Raw genomic sequence first — 25,103 nt, 5'->3', positions numbered from 1 at the left:
CAGCACGACTGGGCACCTGCTCACAGTGCCAAAACCACTGGTAAATGGTTTACTGACCATGGTATTACTGTGCTCAATAAGCTTGCCAACTCTCCTGACCTGAACCCCATAGAAAATCTGTGGGATATTGTGAAGAGAAAGTTGAGACACGCAAGACCCAACACTCTGGATGAGCTTAAGGCCGCTATCGAAGCATCCTGGGCCTCCATAACACCTGAGCAGTGCCACAGGCTGATTACCTCCATGCCACGCCGCATTGAAGCAGTCATTTCTGCAAAAGGATTCCCGACCAAGTATTGAGTGCATAGCTGAACATAATTATTTGAAGGTTGACTTTTTTTGTTTTAAAAACACTTTTCTTTTATTGGTCGGATAAAATATGCTAATTTTTTGAGATAGGAAATTTGGGTTTTCATGAGCTGTATGCCAAAATCATCAATATTAAAACAATAAAAGGCTTGAACTACTTCAGTTGTGTGTATTTGAATCTAAAATATATGAAAGTCTAATGTTTATCAGTACATTACAGAAAATAATGAACTTTATCACAATATGCTAATTTTTTGAGAAGATCCTGTATATGTATGCACAACCTCGCAACCAGAATAATAGTGCAGGCAGGTTTTCCACAATGCTCTCCAGAAAGCGCACTGTATGTAACAACACTGTATGTAATGGCACTAGATCAACTCAAACCATATGCGCTTGTAGCTATTTGCAGCCGGCAGAGCCGGTACTCACATGACCTGCTGTATTAATGGCCGCTATGAGGCTTCCAAGCGGTTCCACCAAGCTGTAATGTCCATTTCAATTTCCGCGCGACGGCGTCATCTGAGTGCATAGGCTGACGAGGAAGAGAGTGGAGGCACGGGAGGACCAGCGTGATGACGCTCAACCACGTGACACATTTCGCCCAATGGGCTTCTTCAGACGTTCTTGCTGTAGGCGTGTGGGTCAATCACACAACCACAAATTTACTACCCTTACATGGTCTGACATAACACAAGTATAGATACATACATGCTTTAAGCCTGGTACACACATCCAACTTCGATTGGCCAATGCTTGGCCAATTTTACACATCCATGTAATATGAGAGCTTACCTACATCATCTGTTCCTAGTATTCAAAATCTGCTGGTTCTCATACAACTTCGAGGTGGTAAAATTGGCCGGTGATTGGTCAATCAAAATTGGATGTGTGTACCAAGTTTTAGATTTACCTCGGCCAAAATAATTATTCCTGATTATCTCGGACAAAAAATATAAAGTGGGTAGAGGTGTCCACTGAAGTTTTTGGTCTTTTCATAGCAGACTGTCAAGCACATTACTCTTGCTCAATACCTATTGTTATTGCAGGAAATTCAGCATTGTGCCACTTCACCTAGATTAGAACACGCCCCCTCTGCTGGGAGCCAGACAGCTTGTTTGTATAGAAATCGTTCCAGAATTGCTACCTCAAATGACCTATAAAGATAGTTTTATGTAACCACAAAAGTCTAAAGTCTCTGTTTAGCTTACCGGCTTACGAGTTGCATGTGCTTCCCGCCTAATAGGTAGGTTTACAGGATGTTCTCTGATGTTCTGTGGCCTGGGAGGACTTTTATAAATCTGGTCCAAAACTTCAGATCAGGGAGACAATTTGCAGTTATTTCCAGACCCTATAAATGCCCCAACTTTAACACTTAGTGCGCCAGGGGAGGTAACACTGCAAAGTAGTCACTAAACCGCTCCATAAATTGCCTGCCTTGTCATGGCCATGAGCATTGTAATCATTCTAATGACCATATGCAGTGAATGAAATTGAAAGGATGAACTCCAGGGACCAAAAAAGAAACCAGGAGCACCAATATAGTGAAGCATTCCAGAGAATGGGATAACTGGTGCAAGAAATGCTGATTTGGGTTACTACAGTAACAGGTCTGTGGAGAAAAAATGAAATGGTCTAATATCACAGGGAAAGCCCTTAGCTAGGGATTAGTGATAAACATGTCTAGGAGAACTATTGAAGAAGCATGTGATTTGTTTGATCAGCTGATAGATTTGCAAAGCTCTGATTTGCTGTGATCACATCCTGGTTCAGCACATGATCATGACTAGAAGATCAGAGACTTACATATGTATCACCTGACAAAACTGATCACATGCTTCTCCATGAGTTTTCCTAGGCATGACCACGACTACTAGGTGGAACAAACTAAATAGGTGGGAGGAGGTGTTCACAGCACAAGGTGCTCAAGTTACACACACTGTATTGTATTACCCTGAAGAAGCGGGTAAGGCAGGGTGAAACGCGTCGTCCTAAGTGTCCAATAAACAATATTTCTTACTATCCTTCCTCTACCGAGGTAAGATTGTTTATTTCATGCTGCTTCCAAGCTGTTCACAACTGTTTGTAGCGCCTCCTCCAACTTATTGTAATCATACGGTTCAGTTTGTCATTATTTATTGTATATAGAACATAAAAATACACTTCTAGGTAGTATCTTCTACTGAATACTGTAAAGTGTAGAGTTTATAAATGTGACTTTTTACGTTGTTTCCAGGTCTGGAGTACATCAGGAAGACACTGATTGAGCAGCCCTACAGCCCACTGATCATCCTCATCCCCTTTGTGGGAGGGTACAGCCAATCCCTCAACATGGCCAGCCGAGCGCTCATCCGATCTGGGGTGGTGATCATTGCAGCGGCTGGGAATTATAAGGATGACGCCTGCCTCTATTCTCCAGCTTCAGAACCAGAGGTAACCCCATCATGAAAAATGGGAAAACTTGTCAGTTTGATGCCTTCCGGGCAAAATTATTTGCATCTCATTGATCATCTCTGCTGACCACCAACAGTTTGATGGCCATTTGAATTGTTTATAACTGATATACAACTTCAGCTGACCAATCACACCTCAAGCAGCTACAACTGGTTGAAGGCCATTGTTGCAAGATATAGCCCAGCTTTCACTCAGCAGTTAACCTTATATAACAGTAAATGGTTTTGACAAGTTTTATGTATAATCCCAACTTGCTACAGTATAATTTCACTATAGTAAACTCTGATATAGTAAACATTCGGATATAGTAAACTAAGTGTCCAGGTCCCTGCCAAGCCCTATTATAAGTTTATGGGAGTAATGCCTGGTATAGTAAACCCTGATATAATATAATTTTTGTTATAGTAAACCTGTCTTTTGGCCCCTTTGGTATTCCCTATCTGGCTATAGTGGAAAGTGGGCGGGCACATGCATCATACGGTAGTTGGAAAACCATGAGCCGTGGTCGGTGGGCAGGCTGGCAGCCACTTGTAGGTTGCTCACTATCTGCCCTCTACTCTTGGCCTGTGTGGATTACCTCAAAGTCTCCAGCTGGTGGTGAGACCTATGCTTGCTGTGTAAGCTGCTGCCTGATCACTGAGGGAATTGCCTGTCATCTGTAACTTGCTTGTGCATGGCTGCAACGCCTACAGCATCATGAAGGCTGCACAGAAATGTGGCCAGAGGCGCACACTATTAGTACTGTACCTGCAATAACTGCTGAGACCTATGCTTCCTGTACAAGATGTTGTGTAATTATTCTATGCAAATCTCTGCATATTGAGCACTGTGCATTGGCTTAGACACCCTCTCTGCACACTTGCTAAAGCATTAAAAAGAAAAAATGACTCCCAATTATTGACTTAATTAAGACTCAGTACTATAGTTAGTATACTTTATATGCTTGAGTATGACAATTTCTGATATAGTCAACTTCTGATATAGTAAACCACTTTTCCCTGTCCCTTGGTGTTTACCATAAAGGGATTCTACTGTATCAGTTTCCTTGAAACAACATGATTCACATCTTTTTTCCCCTTGAAAATATTTGTTTACCATCTCCCTTTATAGGTCATCACGGTTGGAGCCACCAACTATCAGGACCAGCCAGCAACCATGGGAGCTCTGGGCACTAATTTTGGAAAGTGCGTTGACTTGTTTGCTCCGGGAGATGATATTGTCGGGGCCTCCAGCGACTGCAGCACCTGCTTTACCTCTAAGAGTGGGACGTCACAAGCGGCAGCACATGTGGCAGGTACAGGAAATACTACAAACAACTGTCACAAACCAAAGGTAGCGCAAAGTACAGTAAACATGGCACCCATTAAGATCCTACAGCAGGTACATGTAAAAAGGGTGCTTGCTGTGGTAGTTTGGCTCAGCATAGAGAGGTGCTAGTACAATATCAGTAAAATATTGGTAATTTTATCTTTAATTACTGTTGACTAACCTGACCCCATTCACACTTGAACTGTCCCTCTATCGATGCCTAACCTTAAAGTGGACCTCCAGACTAAAAATCTACTCAGCAGCACTGAAAAGCCTTGGTGTTTCTTTAACAGTTTCACTGCATCAGAACTTTGTTTTTCTTACCCAAGCCTTTTTTTAGCTGTACAGAAGCTAAGCTCCGCCCCATCAAAGAAATCTGCCCAGCCATTTTTCCCCCGATACTGTGCAAAGTCTGATGGGCTTTCTGATGTTGTTGTCCTCGTTCTGCTGTTTTGATGCTGTTTTTTTATTTTGAATTTGAGATTTGAAGCCTAGCGCGCGCAGCTGGGAGGGGTGATCAGGACATAGGACAGTTGGAACTGTGTCTCATGCTTCCTGTCAGGCTGTCACCTCCTTTCAACCAAAAAGATGGCTGCCCCCATGAAATTACAAACATTTGCCTGTTCTTTTAAAACAGGGTGGGTAAGAGATTATATTACCTATCTATTTTAATTAACATAACTAATGTAACTTAAAGAGGAACTCCAGTGAAAATAATGTAACAAAAAAAGTGCTTCATTTTTACAATAATTATGTATAAATGATTTAGTCAATGTTTGCCCATTGTAGAATCTTTTAAATACCTGATTTACACTCTGACATTTATTACATGGTGACATTTTTACTGTTGGCAGGTGATGTAGCTGCTGCGTGCTTTTTTGGCAGTTGGAAACAGCTGTAAACAGCTATTTCCCACAATGCAACAAGGCACCAGGAGTACCATGGTCCTTAGAGTTTCTTGTGGGAGGGGTTTCACCACAGTATCAGTCATACAGCGCCCCCTGATGGTCTGTTTGTGAAAAGGAATAGATTTCTCATGTAAAAGGGTGTATCAGCTACTGATTGGGATAAAGTTCAATTATTGGTCGGAGTTTTTCTTTAATGACAGTATGTTTGTTTAGGCTGAAGTTCTTCTTTATCCAACCTCCCCAACTGATACATAATATTATCCGACCCCCAACTGATGCCTAACCCTAACCGACCTCCCCAACCAATGCCTAACCCTAGCCAATAATTTATATATAGACACCACCATTGATAATTATATATAGACACTACCAATGATAATTATGTATTGACACCACCATTGCTAATTATATACTGTATAGACTCCACCATCGGTAATTATGCATGGACACCACCAATTATAATTATGTATGGATATCGCCATTAATATTTACATATAGACACCACTATTAATAATTATGTATAGACATCACCACTGACAATCATATATAGATGCCACTGCTGAAGCATGTGGTGTTGCCTTTCTTCGGGACTTGGCTGGTCAAAGTCCGTAAAAGTAAGCGTAACACAGTTTGTTGGCATATCAATCCCATATATAGATCCCTAAGTGGCCAGACTTCGGGTTCTGGCCGTAACAGACACCACCATTGATAATCATATATGGACAACGATTACAGGTCAAGGGTCCTTCCTTCACTTACGAGGGAAAGTTGCCTTTTTCTGTTAAAAGAGGGAAGACCAGGAGCCCAATAGTGCAGTATCGTTATTGACGCCTAATGGCTTGAATTCTTATAGAATGGGTACTCACAAACACGGGTTGCAGTCCTGCAACCACCGTATAGGCCTGCGAGAAAAGATTGTTCCCGCTCGGTGTCCCCGATTATGCAGGAGCTGGGCGGTCGCACCCCTCTTCGAGTCCTCTATCGTTGATGGAGCTGGTCCACCGTGGTCGAGGTTGTCACCTCCGTGGGAGGTGTACAGTAACTGGAACAAGGTTGTGAGGAGGCGCCCAGAGATGTGAGAAGTTGGGAGACTGGTAATAATTTATATGTATAAAAAGGTCAACCTTAACAAAGTCAAAAGTCAACCTTAACAAAGAACCGTGTGCAGCGTGGGCGCCGTATTGAAGGTTTTCAATACGGCGCCCGTGCTGCACACGGTTCTTTGTTAAGGTTGACTGTTTTTTGATGGCCTGAGGAAGTGGGCCTGGTCCCATGAAACGCGTTGTTAACAGTATAACCGCTTTTTTTAAATAAAGGCTCCCTGGTATTCTACTCTGTGAGTCTTCTATAGAGGTAAGCAACCTCTTGTTTATACATATAAATTTTCACCCAACTTCACACATCTCTGGGCGCCTCCTCACAACCCTGATCCATATATGGACAACGCCAATGATAATTATGTGTAGACACCATCACTGATAATTATGCTATACATGGACACCTCTAAGACTGTTTATTTATTGCCAGCACTTCCAGCCCATCTGCCATGTGTTTGCCACTCATTGCGTTACTGGTTCTCTTGTAGGAATTACTGCAATGATACTAAATGGGCAGCCAGAGCTGACCGTAACGGCACTGCGACAGCAGCTGATCCATTTCTCCACAAAGGACGCCATCAATGAGGCCTGGTTCCCCGATGACCAGAGACTCATCACTCCCAACAGGGTCGCTGGGCTACCTGTTAAACTCGCCACCGGTAAGTCATTCTACCTCGTGAAGCTATGGATGCCATCTCAGCACCCACATGTGCCAACCTTCCTGTTATGTTCACTACAGCTGATTTAATTTATATCCCGTTTCTTACATCCAATCACCTTACTTCAATTTTTTCAAACTTTCAGCAATACAGATCGGCAGCTATTCAATTAATTTTTTTTAAAGTTTTCTCCTAGGAGATAACTTTTCGTCTTCTGTTTACAATAACTCTTGCACTCTGCACGGGGCAAACCCAAGATTTGGGGGGGGGGGGGGGGGGGATTCTCGCTCTATCAGCCACACACATTATAATAATATGGAAGGACATTGGACTATGAGTATGGTAGGGATTAGCGCTGAGCTCTGAGGACAGTCGGTGACATGACTATGTACTCTGTAAACTTGCAGTGTTCCCCAACCCTGTCCTCAAGGCCCACCAATGCCGAAAGTTTTGTATAAATCCACAGAAGTACTGTATATACTCGAGTATAAGCCTAAATTTTGGGCAAGTGGGGGTCTCAGCTTATATTTGGGTCACTACTTTTTGGGTAACCCCCACAGTGCCCCCACTATATGTACAGTGGTGCATCATCTGAGGGAGACCACACAATTGACATTTCCATGGGAGGTCTGGGCTAACCTCCTCTCGAGTTGTAGCCTTGGAAGTCATACAGGGACAGTGTCTACTGAGTGGTGAGAATCCTCGCATTCCTATACCAAGTTTTAGATACATGACTATGTGGCTGTGCAGTCCTTGCTTTATTTTTATGCCAGCTTAAACTTTGCAACAGGAGTTCTTTGGATGTCCATCTCCATTGTAGGCCTATGTTCTGGCTTATTATTGCAATCTGCTGAATTTATGCTGCTTTTCTAATATATGGCCGGCCATGGCTGAGAGTGGCGTTGTGGTCGTGGCTTTTGCCACCCCCGGCTTATACTCAGGCCAAACATTTTTCCAGGTTTTTTAAATGTAAAATTTGGGGGGTGGGATTATACTCGGGTCTGCTTATACTTTAGTATATATGGTAATCAGCTCTGCTGCAACACTAATTACACCACCTGGGATTCTGTGTGGATTCCTGCAAAACATGGGCTGTTAGTGGGCATTGAGGACAGGGTTGGGGAACTCTGCTGTAAGGTACTGTGGAAGATGTCACATAGTGCTGACATCTTCTGAAGAACTTTATAGGTGCACGGAAACAGAAATAACTGCAGAATACAGGCTACAACTTTCTGTTTATTGTGACAACTCCCATTGATATTACCAGTAAACAGAGCAGGGTGTCTGTCATCCACCAACTCAGTCTGACTGAGGGAAGTGAACTTTAATCATTACTAGTTGCCAAATCAAACTGTGATTTAGACAAACAATACGCTCAATACCAAGGCCAGATTTAAACTTTTTCTGTCCCACTGCCAGCTTTCCTGTGGCTTTTCCACCATGTACAGCAACCCCCCCCCCCTTCCTCCCATTCCACGTGCAGCCCTTTTTTTATGTACAGCTTCATTGGCTCGTCCCTTCCATGTGTTGTTCCCCATTTGCAGCTACCCATTTTCCATATGCAGCCAAGGATGGTTCTAATTACAATGAGCCTCCGGAAAATTAAACCAGCCCCTCCCCCCGACAGACCTCAAACACCCCCCCCCCCCCCATCCCCAAGCAGCATAGGGGGACATGGGTCAACCGTCAATATACTGTTTTGGGGAGGGGACAACACTGTAACAGCCCAGAGGAGAAAGATGGGGGAGGTCTCTGGATCATCCAGGTAAGGTAAGTACTCCAGTTAAGCGACTCTTGGGTGCATGCGGAAATATTATTTAATTAGAAAAATCTTAGTCTACAAAAACACATATAACAAACATATACAAATACAAAAGATTGCAAACTATGCTAAAAAGGGGGACTTGCACCCTACAGATTAGCCATCAGACAACACCCACAGAATAATCCCTTTAGAGGCTGCAGTCCTCTATTTATGCGAATATTGCACCAAACTACATAAAAATAGTCCTCCATATGTATATATATGATCCTCCTCCATATGAACCTCAAAGGGAGATTGATGGAATTAATCAAATGGAACGCTACAAATGATGTGATTGCTTGAATCAAAGGCCAGAGAAGTATAACAGCACAGCCCAGGTGTCAGAACACCATTTGATGGTTGGATCTCCTATTGGACTCAATCGCAGTCCCAGCACAGCATACAAATGTTGGAAAATGTCCGTGTCTGGACTCACTCGCAGTCCCAGACAGTGCAGTGAAATGAAGATCTATATCTTGGACTCAGTCATAGTCTCAAGATAGCTCAAAGTTTCAGCAAAGAGTTTCAGCAAAGCCAAGCAGAGAAATTCATGCAGATGGAATGAAGCAGTCATACTGTATATTGCGGAGAAGATCACTTGTAGCAATGGGATATTGACATAAAGTTCATGTGGCATGTAACGTCATAGTTACCACACCAATTGAGTTGCAGTTGATGAAATGAAGATTGAGTCCGTGGTGGATCTCATGGTGATTCTGGGGTGTAGCTGATGTCTTCAGACGCTGTTCATTTGACATGTTTCGCCGTCCGCCATGACGGCCTCTTCGGAGATAAGCGTCTGGTGAACTTCATTGCTACAAGTGATCTTCTCCGCAATATATGACTGCTTTGCTGAAACTTTGAGCTATCTTATGGATTCTCCCTACACCTGGCAATAATAATATGCATGGCTTGAGACTATGACTGAGTCCGAGATATAGATCTTCATTTCACTGCACTGTCTGGGACTGCGAGTGAGTCCAGACACGGACATTTTCCAACATTTGTATGCTGTGCTGGGACTGCGATTGAGTCCAATAGGAGATCCAACCATCAAATGGTGTTCTGACACCTGGGCTGTGCTGTTATACTTCTCTGGCCTTTGATTCAAGCAATCACATCATTTGTAGCGTTCCATTTGATTAATTCCATCAATCTCCCTTTGAGGTTCATATGGAGTAGGATCATATACAGTATATACATATGGAGGACTATTTTTATGTAGTTTGGTGCAATATTCGCATAAATAGAGGACTGCAGCCTCTAAAGGGATTATTCTGTGGGTGTTGTCTGATGGCTAATCTGTAGGGTGCAAGTCCCCCTTTTTAGCATAGTTTGCAATCTTTTGTATTTGTATATGTTTGTTATATGTGTTTTTGTAGACTAAGATTTTTCTAATTAAATAATATTTCCGCATGCACCCAAGAGTCAGTTGATTTGTATACTATTGCTATTAACCTTGCTGACATGGTGCATGGGGGAATTTACATATAGTACATTTTATAAATTCATAACATTTTTGATGGGTGTTCAGCTCACCTATTTATATATTGGGTTAGTCGCTGCCTCGGTGCCCATTTCTTTGTCCTTTTATATACTCCAGTTAAGCATTGGGCATTTTTCCCCATATAGGTTTCCTTTGAGTACTAGATTTTTTTTTTTGCTCCTGAAAGGCAAATCCAGCCTTGTCAGGTACACTTGGTACCATACCTGTAACATGAATAGGGGCCCATACCTGTAACATGAATAAGGTACCATACCTGTAACATGAATAGGGTACCATACTTGTATGTTAACAGCCATAGAAGATGAATATATATGCTTGTAACCCGTTCCTGTGTCCTTCCTTAGAAGAGAAGCTGATGTGCCGCACTGTTTGGTCAAACCCATCAGGCTTTGCTCGAACAGCCACGACCTCCATCCAGTGCACCACAGATGAGGAGATGTTCAGCTGCTCTAGCTTTTCAAGAAATGGAAAAAGAAAAGGAGAACAAGTGGCGGTAAGTGCTGAGTACACCACACCATAGAATGGAATGTCTCATAGAAGGAGAGATATGGCCAATATATACATTTTGGTAGGAAAAGCCTTAGCGTGCTTGGATGGGGTTGCTATCTGTAGTCCTTCAACATCTTGGAATTGCATGCACCAAGTAGGGTTTAACAGAGCCAGATTTGTACATTTTACCACCCAAGGCCCACTGTCAACCCTGCCCCGTCCACTGTGTCTTCCCCGGTCTTCAGCAACCCCGTCCTATGCTCCCTTGTCCCATGCTTCCCACATCCTGTGCTGTGTTCGACTTATCTGCCCTGTGGAAGCAGGGTGGCCATGGACTGAATCTGTGGCCACTGTGGTTTACATGTTTGGAAGTTTAACTGCCTGAGTGTGCAGCCCACTTCCTGCCCCTTGCTTCCTGGTGCCCTAGGCCATGGCCTTTGTTGCCTTGCATCAAATCCAGCCGCGTTTTTTAAGAAATGTGACGCTGAAACTTTACGTCTTGACATTGACTAGAGAGAAAAAAAACAGCAGTTCTGGGTGAGACCTCCAGAGTTGCATCTTCCCACCTTCCTGAGATTGAAGTCTTGAGAGTCCCCCAGGTTATTTTGTCTGCCTTCCCATCCAGTGGATATTGTTGGTGCCTTTAGGCCCAGTGATAGTTCTCCGAGGTGTCCTCCTTCTCTGCTTCCATTCCACAAAGTCATAGCAAAGGTGATGCTTCTTTGAGGCTGCATTCCCAGGCTATTTCCAAATTATTTGTACTGTGTGGAGAATCCATAGTGGAAATTGGCACCACTATACCAGCAGAGTGGATGCAGAGTGGATTAGGAAATAACTATTCTTGGCAAGAACTATCTTTTCATCAGAAGATATCTACCAGTAAGGAGCCAGAACATCACCCAGCTTCCCAGGGGGCCTGCTGATTTAAAACATCAGTTTTGGGTGGGTTTGTTCTGTAGCTGTAAAATGGAAACATACGGGAGATTTATTACAAAGAAAAATATTCAGATTTGTGGATTATCTAATGAAACTTCTTCCGGAGGCATCTGACATTGCTTCCGTAGACGTATGGTTGGATATCCCACCACAGGACCCATTTCATTGCTTTCCTGAATAGATGGAATAAATGTTCTCAAGGGAATAAGCATTAGTGGTGGCAGACATTCATCCTATGCTGGAATGGTCATGTGTTGGGCAGTAAGGGAATGCCACATGGACATGGTCCTAATGCCAACTAACAGCTTCCAGACACAATAAGCTGAACTTACTATAATGAATTAGACACCAGTGTGGAGGTTAGGTCTAGGCACAAGAGAAGGATGGTGTTAGGCACTGCAGAGGGTGGGGTAGGGTTAAAGGGAAACTTCAGTATAAACAAACATACTGTCATTTAGTCACATTAGTTATGTTAATTAAAATAGGTAATATAATCATTTACCCACTCTGTTTTATAAGAACAGGCAAATGTTTGTATTTTCATGGGGCAGCCATCTTTTTGGTTGAAAGGAGGTGACAGGGAGCATGAGACACAGTTCCAACTGTCCTGTGTCCTGATCACCCCTCCCAGTTGCTAGGTAGCAAGAACAACAACATCAGAAATCCCATCATGCTTTGCACAGCATGGCTGGGCAGATTTCTTTGATGGGGTGGAGTTTAGCTTCTGTGCAGCTAAATTGAGGTTTGGGTAAGAAAAACAAAGTTCTGATGCCGTGAAACACCAAGCCTTTTCAGTTCTGCTGAGTAGATTTTTAGTCTGGAGGTTCACTTTATTTACCAAAAAGAAAGGTTATCATTAGTCATTAGGAGAGAGGATAGTGTTGGACACTAAGGAAGTTGGGTGAAGTTCCATGGAGAGGGTTAGGGTTAGGCACCAGGGTTGGAGGTTAGTGTTAAGCACCGAGGGAGGGGGTGGTAAGGGTTCAACACTGAGGGTGATGTTAGGGCAATGGGGTGGGGTTTGACTGAGTCACTTCACGTTTACGCCGTTGTTTTATGGCGGCTGGTATTGTTTTCTGTTTGGGATTGGTGTTATGACATATGAAGTGTTTTATTGTGGTTGAGACTACTGTGTACTTTAACTATTGCCATTGTAGACCAGTATATACCTATGGAAGCGGCCATATTTATTTCCTTTTAAACAATACCAGCTGCCTGGCAGTCCTGCTGATCTGAAGGGATAGCAGTAGTTCATGGTTGATTGATTTTGAACGTGAATACGTTTATATGAATGTGTGCATGCGAGTGCGCAAAGGGTTAAAGGTCTTTGCCATTTTGCTGGCCACAGCCCCTTTAGGACCGCCTTAATAGCTTATTTAAATGTCCTAACTTGAGGCGATGTGCCTGGATTCATGTGTTTTTGTTTTAGTTCTGCTGATCTTTCTGGTCAGTAGGGTCTGAATCACACACCTGAAATAAGCAAGCAACTAATCTTGTCAGATTTGTCATAGACATCTGATCTGCATGCTTGTTCAGGGTCTATGGCTTACAGTATTTGAAGCAGAGGATCAGCAGGTCAGCCAGGCAATCTGCATTGTTTAAAAGGAAGTAAATATGTCAGCCTCCATATCCCTCTCACCTCAAGTTCCCTTTAACTAAAATTCAAAGTCCACCTTTCACAGAATAGATGCAGAAGGCTCATGTCATTTGCTGTCTCTTTAACATGCAGGATAAGGATGGGAGGAAGGTCTGCACTGCATATAATGCATTTGGAGGTGATGGAATATATGCTATTGCTAGGTGCTGCGTTTGGCCGAAAGCAAACTGCCAGGTGAATGAAAGTACCTCTGATGATACCACCGCCATGTCTACCGCCAGTTGCCCGGAGGAGGACCACGTTCTAACAGGTAGAGAGTCATGTGACATTTCTAACTTTGAACCTTATTTGTAGGGGACACCCCATGAAGGGTGAGACAGGGGCTTAGGTATCTCCAAAGGCTTTATGTAATGTGAGATCACAGTCACACACAGGGGTGTTGCTAGGATACTAAGAGATCTGGAGCACTTTTGAGCACTCCAGCCGAAAATGGGTGTGGCCAAGCACCAGATTGTGGGTGTGGTCATGTGTGGAGCAAAATTTACATGAACTTAACAGCGGTCTAAGTAGGCCTGCCCAGCAAAATGTTGGATGTAGCCCCCCTCTCCATTAATACAAAAAAATGCATGCTGGGTGCTGTGTGGCGCCATTCTGGGGCATAATGGGTGCTGTGGTGCCTCTATGGGGCATGCTGGGTGTTGTAGTGATATGCTGGAAGCTGTGGGGCCTCCATAGGGAGCAGGCATCATTGTGTGTGTCCTCACTGTTCCTCCCCCTGAGCACTCCCCCGAGTGGGAGGAACTACTCATCTCCTCCATCTACTTTCCAAGTCTGGAGAGATCCTCTGTAGCTGCCAATTCTCCCTCTAGCATCTGAGAATCAGACGCTAGTACAGGCATGGGCAAACTCGGCCCTCCAGCTGTTACGGAACTACAAGTCCCACAATGCATTTGCCTTTATGAGTCATGACTGTGGCTGTCAGACTCCTGCAATGCATTGTGGGACTTGTAGTTTCTTAACAGCTGGAGGGCCGAGTTTGCCCATGCCTGCGCTAGAAGCTCTAGCCTCTGATTCCTTCTCAGGCACTAGGGGGAGAAGCCTAGAAGAGATGTTTGCAGAATCTGGAGACCAAGTGGCCAGAGATGAGTACTGCCGCCTGCTGCCTGACTCTGCCTGGGGGACATCCAGGGCACACCTGGATAGATCCGGGGCACGTGCCCCTGATGTTTGAGGCTAGCAGCATCCCTGGTCACGCACATCACGTAATTGTTCCAAGTGCTGGTAATGCTTTTGCTGTCCAGCTCATTTTGGCAATAATCAGATGAGATGGTCAACGAGGGGCAAAACAATCCAACTTTTGTGTAAATGTATTACAAACTGCATACAGTTTGGAATTAGACTAATCAAATATACCTTCTGATAAATGGTGCAGCTGAGGAGCTTGGGGCCCCAGTACGAGTTTTACATTGGGCCCCAAGCACTCTATTGATATGAAGCCCCAAAACCTACCAAGGATAGTGGCCCACCAAAAACCGCTAGCAGATCTGCAAAACGCTAGCGGTTTTTGAAGCATTTCTTCTTATTATAATGAAGCGTTTTGTTAGCGTTTCACGGTTTTGTGTAGCGTTTTTGGTAGGGTTTTTGTGTAGCAGATTACAGATATTGTTACAGTAAAGCTGTTACTGAACAGCTACTGTAACAAAAGCGCCCGGAAAACCGCTCTGATCTGGCGTTTTATCAAGCGTTTTGCGTTTTTCCTATACTTAACATTGGAGGCAGAAACGCCTCCGAAATCCAAAAAATGCTGCAGCCCGGGAGTATGCGTTTCTGCAAAACGCCTCCCGTTCTGCTGTGCACCAGCCCATTGAAATATATTACCCTAGCGTATCCACATCCGCAAGCGGATCGAAAAACGCTACTGAACCGCTCTGGTGTGCACTAGGACAGTTTCAGTATCAGAGAGATGTAATCAGAGTAAGGAAATGGTTAGTTAAGGATTATTACTATTTAATGCACATATGGAGGTGTTCATTACCAGTGTAGCACCGATAAAAAGATAATTAGATGGGTGAAGGAGGGCCCTTAATGGTCCTTTCTGGTCCAAGGGCCCAGGGGTGGTCGCAACTTCTGCATTCCCTATTTCTACGCCACTGCTTCTGATGATTTTGACTGATTGGGTTCTTGCGTTCACTCCACCTGTTATGACTTAGACACGGGTCAGGTTGAAAGGTCCTTTAGGGTACTGGCACATGGTGGAACTGTGCGTTTGAATCTTGTTCATAGTTATCAACAGCACAATTCTCCTAACAAGCAAATCACCACTTTCCCAGGAAGGGAAATACATTGTGGCAATCGAACCTTCCAGCTAATTGATTTGCTTAATTTCTTCCTTTCCGGAAGCAGGAAATCTGTGTGCCTTAGGCACTGGGGAAGTTTGGGTGATGTGGCGGGAATGACATGGGCAACCATGTTAATGGTATAACTGGAAATTTGGGCTGGCAAAATAGTAGGCACTGGTCTTAGTCGCTGTTCAGAAAGGGTTAGGCATATATAGGGGTGCAGATATCGGCGGGGATTGCAGCAGGGGGGAAGGTTAGAGAGCGTTTGGGGGGGGGGGGGTGTTGGCTAAGATTAGGCATCAGTTAGGGGGACCTGTTAGGGTAGGTATCTGTTGGGTGGGGGTGGCTAGGGTTAGGCATCAGTTGGGGGGATTAGCTAGGGTTAGGCATTAGTTAGGGTGGCCAGTTAGTGTAAGGCATCAGTTGGGGGGGGGGGTGCCATTATTTGGGGGAGGGGGAAGCTACGGTTAGGTATCGTTGGGGGGGAAGGGGGGTGGATCATCAGCTAGAGTTAGGCATTGGTTAAGGAGAAGGTCGGTTGGAGTTAGGCATTGGTTGGAGGGGCCGGTTAAGGTTCGACATCTATAGAGGGTGAGTTTAAGTGAGAATGGGGTTAGGCGATAGTAAAATATCATTAAGAAATTAGCAATATTTTACTATCATAATTATATAGAGCCCAATAGTAGAATATGGGTAATCTTACCCATATTCTACTACTGGCTATCTCAGGTGCCCAAATTTCCTTACACCTCTATATTTCATAAATGCATCTGTATGGTGTTGGTAGAAATGTGCTTGTTAGGAGAATGTCCTCACCAATATGATCTTGATGTTCCTTTTTCCAGGTTGCAGCTCTCACTCTCCAAACGGACATATCAGTGATCACGTGAGGCCAGTGCACCATGCTGGGAAGAAGGACCACGTGTGCGTGGGGAAAAGTGAGACTACTCATCATGCTCTGTGCTGTCACGCCCCAAGCATTGCCTGCAGAGTGAAAGAGCACACGCCTGTAGGGATCACTGAGAGGGTAAGTACACGTTTAATGCATAGCATTTCACCAAGGGAGAGGGGTGGGTCATCTCTCTCTTCTGGGGGTTGTCTTAGATGAATTGAATAAATATAAGGCCCAGGGCCGGCCTGACCATGAAGCAGACTGAATCACGTGATTCAGGGCAGCAGACTGTAGGGGGCGGCATCAGTTCTACACTCAACTGATCTTTTTCACTCTCTCCCTCAGCTCTGCTGCTTCTGCTTGCATTTTGACTCACACAGAACAGAGCTTGCCTGCAGTTAGTCTGTGCCAGTGGCGGCTCCAGGAATTTTTTTTAGGGGGTGCTATGCAGGTGCTGGACTAATTTCCGGGGGAGCTGACCACCTGCCTCGCGTGAAGCGCGCCGCGGCGAAAAAATGGGCGTGGTCGTGGCCGGATGAGGGCGGGGCTAACTGTAATTTAACGTGACCCCAGGGTGAGAGTGATATGGTGGCTGCCATATTTATTTCCTTTTAAACAATTCTAGTTGCCTGGCAGCCCTGCTGATCTATTTGGCTGTAGTAGTGAACTGAATTACACCAGAAACAAGCATGCAGCTAATCTTGTCAGTTCTGACAATATTGTCAGAAACCCCTGACCTGCTGCATGCTTGTTCAGGGTCTATGGTTGAAAGAATTAGAGGCAGAGGACCAACACGGCAGCCAGGCAGCTGGTATTACTTAAAAGGAGATAAATATGGCAGCCTCAATATTATTCTCACCTCGGGTTCCCTTTAAGGCTGGTTTCACAGTGGGATGTTACAGGCGCACGTTAGAGCAGCCTGTAACGCAGCCCACCGCACAGTACTGAAAAATCAATGGGGCTGTTCACAGTGCGGACGTTGCGTTACAGTGTAACGCTGCGTCACAAGACAAAGTACTGCATGCAGTACTTTGGACGCTAGTGTTGTCCGGATCATGAACGATTCGGATCTTTGATCCGAATCTATTTTATGAGTCGATCATCCGAATCATCAAAATGAGTGATTCGGATCGCAAAAGGGGCGGGGCCAGGAGCGACACGCCCCCTATCAGCGGGCAGCGGGGTCTTGGAAGCACAGCAGGGATGGATCGCTGAGTTAGATGGGAGCCAGCCTTGCAGGGAGACAGGTAGATGAGAGAGAGGGGACATGGGTGCCACTGCCAGATATGTGTAGAGCACACATACTGGCTATAACGTGCTGCCCATTATAGGCTGTCTGTTCCGTAGTTGCACACAGTGAACACATTGGAAGCTTTTGGCTCAGCACAGCTCAGTAACTTTGCAGACAGTGTGATTGAAAGGCAATATAATCCTCCTGCACTCGGCACTAAACAGCTGCACATATCTTCTGGGAATGCTTTCTTTCACTGTGCGACCTTTTCTTTCAAAGTGTACAGATGAGCATATAGGTGAAATATATGTAAAGCATATGACTTCAGCATGTGGGTATTACGTGCAAACATTTCTGCTCTCTGCTCGTCCCTCCTCCCTTCTCTGTCCACTCCCTGCCCTCTGTCCATCTTCTCCCCTTCTCTGTGTGTCCACTCCCCTCCCCTTCTCCTGTCCACAGACCTGTCCTGCTGTTCATTTCACCCCCGAATGCTTCCGGTAGTAAAATGATCCGAGATTCGGATCAAAGATCCGGATCTCTTCAATGATCCGATTCGAATCATCCGGATCATTGAAAAGATCCGAACTTCCCATCTCTATTGGACGCGTTAGACTGCTTGCACATGCTTAGTAATGTTGGGGAGGAGCGGAGAGCGGCCAGGCACATGGCTAATTAATATGCACTGCACGTTATGACGTGCAGTGTTTACTTCCTGGAGCAGCCGCTCTGTGCGGCGATTGGCCGGCGGGACCACGTGATGCCGCATGCGCACAAGAGTGCGCATCACGGCATCACTGACGCCAGAGTGAGCTGCACAACGCGGCTCACTCTGACGTCCAGATCCAGCACCACCAGGCGTTGAGTTAGGGGGACGTTATGCGACCTTAACGCCCCCTCTAACGCAACGTCCTGGTGTGAAATTAGCCTAAAAGTGCAACGCAAAGACAGAGGGCCCAAGTTTTGGTGACCCTTTCCCCAGAAAATTCACATAATTGTGCAGGTTTTCTCAAGAAAATACACGTAATGTGAGCAGATTTGAACAAAAAACATGTTCAATAACCCCAATATGCACAATCGATAGCAGATATGGCCCCAATATGCAAAATCGGTAGCAGATATGGCCCCAATATGCACAATCGGTAGCAGATATGGCCCCAATATGCACAATCGGTAGCAGATATGGCCCCAATATGCACAATCGGTAGCAGATATGGCCCCAATATGCACAATCGGTAGCAGATATGGCCCCAATATGCACAATCGGTAGCAGATATGGCCCCAATATGCACAATCGTTAGCAGATATGACCCCAATATGCACAATCCGTAGCAGAAATGACCCCAATATGCACAATCCGTAGCAGATATGACCCCAATATGCACAATCCGTAGCAGAAATGACCCCAATATGCACAATCCGTAGCAGAAATGACCCCAATATGCACAATCCGTAGCAGAAATGACCCCAATATGCACAATCAGCACCACCTGAAAAAGAAAAGAAAAACCCATTTACTCACCTACAGCCAGAAGACCTTCTTTCCCGACCTCCTGTCCCGACCTCCTTGTGGCGCGCAGCGCCCAAGCGCCCACGATCCTCTTCCTTCCCGACGTCACGAGACTTCCTGCCTGCATGCTGAGAGCAGGGCTACGGGAAAATGGCCGCCCGAAGCCATGCACTGCAGACTTTTCGAGTCTGCAGAACAGGGCTTCGGGCGGCCATCTTACCGTAGCCCTGCCTGCTGCTCCGGGCTGCCGCTGTGTGAACTGACTTGGCGTCTTTTAGACGCCTGAAGTCAGTTCACTCCAGGGGGTGCTTTGGGGGTGCTTGGACAATTCTAGGGGGTGCTCGAGCACCCCCAAGCACCCCCCTGGCGCCGCCCCTGGTCTGTGCTGGCATGCAGGGCCGGCGCTACCATTAAGGCAAAGGAGGCAGCTGCCCCAGGGCCCCAGAGCTTGTAGGGGCCCCCAGTGGCTACAAGAGGAAAATTTTTTTTTCAAAATCGTCCTTATAGTTTTTGAGAAAATCCATTTTAAAGTTTCAAAGGGAAAAAAAACACATTTAAAAACCTGCCGACTTTAATGGTTAATAGCAAATCCACCTTAAATGCTAGAAACCCTAAATTTGCAGGGTATGTTAAGGAGATCATTAGGAATAAGAGGAAAAAAACAATTTTTCAAAAAGACCTTATAGTTTTTGAGAAAATCGATTTTAAAGTTTCGAAGGAAAAAAAGTATACTTTTAAATGCGGTAAATGTCACTTTTAGTAGCAAGCCTAACGGTAGTGTAATTTTACATGCATCAAACGAAAGCGCAATAAATTTCCTGACGGGGTTTCCAGGGGGTCTATACGCAGCCGCAGCGCTTTGGCCAGGGGTCGCTATACAGCCGCAATATGGCTGTATGAAGATCCCTGGCATGTTTTCCTATTTTCCCAATTTTTTTTTTAATGTTTAGAGTGTGGGAATTTAAAAAGAAAATTGTGGGGTCCCCCCTCCTGAAACTTTTTAACCCCTTGTCCCCCATGCAGGCTGGGATAGCCAGAATGTGGAGCTCCGACCAATTGGGACTTCACACCCTGACTATACCAGCTGCAAAAAAGGTCCCCTAATGCCGATTTTTGTTCCGGGGTATATGTTGGGGGGGCCCCCCAGGTTTATTTTGCCCTGGGGCCCCATTGTTGCTTAAACCGGCCCTGCTGGCATGGCCCTTAATTACTGTATTTTTTGGACAATAAGACTTACTTTTTCTCCCCCAAAAGGGGGGGGGGAGTCAATGCGTCATAATCCAAATGCAGGGAGTTCCTGGCTTGAACCTCCATCCCGCCGCAATGTCGGGTACTCCCTGTACTGTGCCCATGCAGAGGAGGTCAAAGGGGGAGACAAAGGAGCATAGAGGAGGACAGAGAGGACACGGGGGATGCAAAGGGGCATAGAGGAGGACAGGGTTATGTCCTCTAAACCTAGGTGTGTCTTATGGTCAGGAGCGTCTTATAGTCGGAAAAATATGGTAAATGTAGTGCATATTTAATTAAGGGCCATGCCAGCACACACTCTTTGCTAGAGCGCACTCAGTGCCATATCCCATTTTAAAAGTTTCCACTGTAATCAACCAGTTATCTTTTCAGCACAGAAAGGGTGCCTGCACACTTATTTCTGCAATTTCCACCCACGTTTTTTTTCCATATTTGAAATTCTGCATTTCTGTGCATCCAATTTTTGTGGGGAAGTGTTTTTAGGTGAATTATATTTTTCCATGCACACCAATAAAGTTTACTTACATCGTCAACTGCACCTTTGCGTACAAATTTTTTGCACTTGGAATGCGAAAACTCACATTTCTATTGACTTGCATCGTATGCAATTTCCATGTCCGCTGCAAACAAAGTATACTGTACATATGTAGGGCCTATTTCCACTTGGAGCCATGTCCAATTCGAAAACAGACGCAGCAGCCTTGCTGTTGCAATACCGCAGTCAAAGCGCTATTACTGTGCCATGCACGGCTACAGGGATTCCGACGTGGCCTGTTGAATACTGCAGTTGGCGCTAGGTTTTTATTGGCTGCACGCTGTTTCTTTTAGGACCTATTTCTTCAAGGTGCGAATTACGACTCTTTTGAAATCAATAGGCTGGATCCAAATCACATGCGTGGGAAAAAAAAATTATGCACGCTACAGTTTCCCACACCAGGCACCAAAATCCCCTTAGCAGCGCTAGGCATGGCAAAGTGATGCGGATGCGAATTTGCATCAGCAGGGACACAACACCCCCGTGGAAAGGCCCCTAAATGAAGCCAATACCTTATTGGTTGTACAGATTATATCACTGCCATTGGTTGCTATGTGAGCCCATGTTGTACACTAAGCTTGCTGTGATTTGTGTTGCAGGTGACTGTGTCATGTGACGACGGCTGGACGCTGACCGGCTGCAATGGCTACTCTCGAACTTCGGCCGCTCTCGGAGCCTATCCCATCGATAACACTTGTGTAGTATTAAATCCAAAAGGCGGTAAAGGGGCCGCAGCGATCGCCATTTGCTGCCAGAACAAAAACACTGGTGGCGACCAGAGCTCGAATTATAGGTGAGCGTCTGTCTGTAAAGTGCACCTGTCACCCTCACCTGGTAATGGCAGCCACAGTACAGTGCTGGACAGACACAGTATTACACATAGTTACAAACATGAAAATAGAGCATTTTATAGGAGGATCTGCAAATGAACTGGCCACATAGCAGAAACTCAGTACCACTTCAGCACAAGCACCTTCCCACAAGGTCCCATAACCCCTAGATTGGGTAAGTTCACAAAGAATTTATTGCAATCTGTGAGTTGCTGCTTGGAAATGCTGCATTCGACTGGTACATTTTCAAGCAGCATAAAATTAGCATCAACTTAGAATTTCTTGCATATCATTGTCCATTGTTTCTAATCGCTCTGCAGCAAGGTGGCAGTGTTCGGACAGGTCCTTAGCAAAAGCACCCCAAAGAGCATACTTTTGCCATAGTTGCACACAGGGATCTAGAGTCAGTACGAAAATCTTCTGACTCCAACTACTCAGTTTATGAAACTACCGACTCCAGGTACCCAAAATTGCTTCAACTGTTTTTCTAATACTTACCAGCGCTATGGAGTTAGTACAAAAATCATCTGACTCCAAACTCCTCAGTTTTATGGAACCACCGCCTCTGACTCCAACTCCAGGTACCCAGTTGTTCCGACTCCACAGCCCTGGTTGCACACAGGGCCGGATTTAGGCCAAAGCCGCCTAGGGCACTACAGGAGCAAGGGCACCATTGCAGCAGACTAAACTGGTGCAGCATTTGCAAGCTTGCAAATGCTGTCTGCATTGCAGGGAGATCAGGCGAGTGCCTGACCCATGGTACTCTGCTGCTAGCTGCCTGTGCAGCAGCCACCGTGCTCTATGTGCATGTTGGTGTTGTGGCCAGTGGCTATGGACTTGGGCAGCATTGGAGACGAAGTGGAAGACTAAGCTTCTACACTGGAGACGAGCAAAGAAGTGAGTGACACTGATGGCTGCTGTGGTGTGGAGGCGAGCTGGCTACCTATACTGAAAGGGGGAGGGGGGGAGTGGGAAAGGAAGTCATCTGGCTACCTAAATTGGAGGGGTCGGGTTCCTCAGGCTACCTATACTAGTGGGAAAGGGAGGAGGAGTCACCTGACTACCTATACTGGAGAGAGGGGGGAGTGGGAAAGGGAGTGATTAAAGGGATACTGTAGGGGGGTCGGGGGAAAATGAGCTGAACTTACCCGGGGCTTCTAATGGTCCCCTGCAGACATACTGTGTTGGCGCAGCCACTCACCGATGCTCCGGCCCCGCCTCCAGTTCACTTCTGGAATTTCTGACTTTAAAGTCAGAAAACCACTGCGCCTGCACGCCTGTGTCCTCGCTCCCGCTGATGTCACCAGGAGTGTACTGCGCAGACACAGACCATACTGGGCCTGCGCTGTGCGCTCTGGATGACATCAGCGGGATCGAGGACACGGCAACGCAGGCGCAGTGGTTTTCCGACTTTAAAGTCTGAAATTCCAGAAGTGAACCGGAGGCGGGGCCAGAGCATCGGTGAGTGGCTGCGTCAACACAGGATGTCTGCGGGGGACCGTTAGAAGCCCTGGGTAAGTTCAACTCATTTTCCCCTGACCCACCTACAGTATCCCTTTAAGGGAGTCATCAGGCTACCTATACTAAAGGGAAGGGGGAGGAGTCATGTGGCAACCTATTCTGGAGGGAAGGGGGAGGGGTCATCTCACTACCTATACTGAAGGGGGGCGGCTGGTGACAGTGGCCTTGGGCGGTAAACAGAACAAATCCAGCCCTGGTTGCACGGGGCTCTAGTCTAAGACACCACACGTTTCTTCTGCTTTCTTAGGACACACAGGAAGTACTGCCAGATTCAGGGAGGGGTGTATAGTTGCATGCTCCTCCCACCTGCATGTGATTGGTCCTATTCCAGGCTGCATCACTTTAGAACCAACTCATTTGCATCTCAACGACTCTCCTCACTTCAGGCTGGGTGCACACATAGCAGAAACGCCAGCGTTGCAGAAAACACTGCATTTTTGCCACTAATGGAAGTCTATGGGCCACAGGAAAAAACGTATATAAAAAAACGCATATGCGTTTTATATGCGTGCTTTTTCAAAAATGCTGGTTTGTTGCATAATATGCAAAACGCATAAAAAAACTGCACATAATGAAAGTCAATGGAAACGCAATGGCGTTTTCATGCGCTCTCAATGCGGTTTTATATGCTGTATATATGATGTATTTCCGCTTCCTGTTGTCTTCCTAGTGATTTGCACAAATGGGAATATAAAAAGACATGAAAAACGCATACAAAGCGCATATGCGAACCGCAAATGGATTACAACGCATGCAAAAACGCTTGAAAAATGCATTAGCGTTAAAAAAAATGCAAACGCAGCAAAAAAAAGCACAAAAACGCACACAACATAAAATGAAAACATGACATAAATGCAGACTTTCATGTTATGTGTGCACCCAGCCTAACATACCGTATTTTTCGGAATATAAGACGCACTTTTTCTTCCCCAAAACTAGGGGGAAAAAGTGGGTGCGTCTTATATTCTAAAGGTACGGTATTTGGGCCCCAAAACATACTTACCGGTTCCTGCAGCCGCGATCCTGTCCTCCTCCGTCTGACTGCCGCCATCCAAGGGTCATCCGAGGGTCCCAGCTGTGGTCATCTGAGGGTCCCAGCCATCCCATCCAGAATCCCGGCTCTTCAGTGTCCCAGTCGCCAGATCGTCTTCACTGCAGACAGCAGCCATGCGGTAATCACGCGCTGCTGCCTCGCCGACACCCTCCATGGTAACAGCGTCCTCTTCCTAGTTACGGTGCCCCCTTCTGTGTGACGAGCGGCGCATGTGCGCCGGGTCACGCATGACTTCAGGCGCACGTGCGCCGGGGTCACGCATGACGTCAGGCGCACATGCGCTGCTCGTCACACAGAAGGGGGCACCGTAACTAGAAAGAGGACGCCGTTACCATGGAGGATGTCGGCGAGGCAGCAGCGCGTGATTGCCGCATGGCTGCTGTCTGCAGTGAAGACGATCTGGCGACTGGGACACTGAAGAGCCGGGATTCTGGATGGGATGGCTGGGACCCTCAGATGACCACAGTTGGGACCCTCAGATGACCCTTGGAAGTCGGCAGTCAGGCGGAGGAGGACAGGATCGCGGCAGCAGGATCAGGTGAGATGCTGCAGGGGCAAAGTGTAGTGTAGTTTGTGTTGGGTGCAGGATTTAGTTAGTGTAGTGTAGTTTGGGTTGGCTGCAGGGGTTAGTTAGTGAAGTGTAGTAGTGTAGTGTAGTTTGGGTTTCTACAGGGGTTACTTAGTGAAGTGTAGTGTAGTTTGGGTTGGCTGCAGGGGTTAGTTCGTGTAGTGTAGTGTAGTGTAGTTGGTGGGGGCAGCAGGGGTAAGTGAAGTGTAGTGTAGCAGGATTTAGTGTAGATGAGCAGTTCAGCTTAGATAGAGACAGTTTTGGGGGGTTTAAAGGTCCATAAGACACCCCTGCAACATAGACGCACCTA

The 25,103-nt window shown here is 45.9% G+C and overlaps 1 protein-coding gene across 2 annotated transcripts in view; it reads left to right on the top strand.

Annotated features, from left to right (window-relative positions):
* The window catches only part of PCSK9 (proprotein convertase subtilisin/kexin type 9), a 50,800-nt gene extending 28,059 nt beyond the window's left edge, over nt 1-22,741 (top strand). For both annotated transcript variants that reach the window (XM_068242442.1, XM_068242440.1), the window contains 7 exons: nt 2,546-2,742; nt 3,874-4,057; nt 6,565-6,735; nt 10,391-10,539; nt 13,201-13,378; nt 16,253-16,434; nt 21,420-22,741. In XM_068242442.1, the coding sequence (XP_068098543.1) occupies nt 2,546-2,742; nt 3,874-4,057; nt 6,565-6,735; nt 10,391-10,539; nt 13,201-13,378; nt 16,253-16,434; nt 21,420-21,617 (1,259 nt within the window). In that variant the 3' untranslated portion in view covers nt 21,618-22,741. The remainder of the gene's footprint in view (nt 1-2,545; nt 2,743-3,873; nt 4,058-6,564; nt 6,736-10,390; nt 10,540-13,200; nt 13,379-16,252; nt 16,435-21,419) is intronic.
* The last annotated feature ends 2,362 nt before the right edge of the window (nt 22,742-25,103 follow it).

The sequence above is a fragment of the Hyperolius riggenbachi genome, chromosome 6, assembly GCF_040937935.1.
Source record: "Hyperolius riggenbachi isolate aHypRig1 chromosome 6, aHypRig1.pri, whole genome shotgun sequence".
NCBI lineage: Eukaryota > Metazoa > Chordata > Amphibia > Anura > Hyperoliidae > Hyperolius > Hyperolius riggenbachi.
This window is presented reverse-complemented; position numbering and strand designations above follow the sequence as displayed.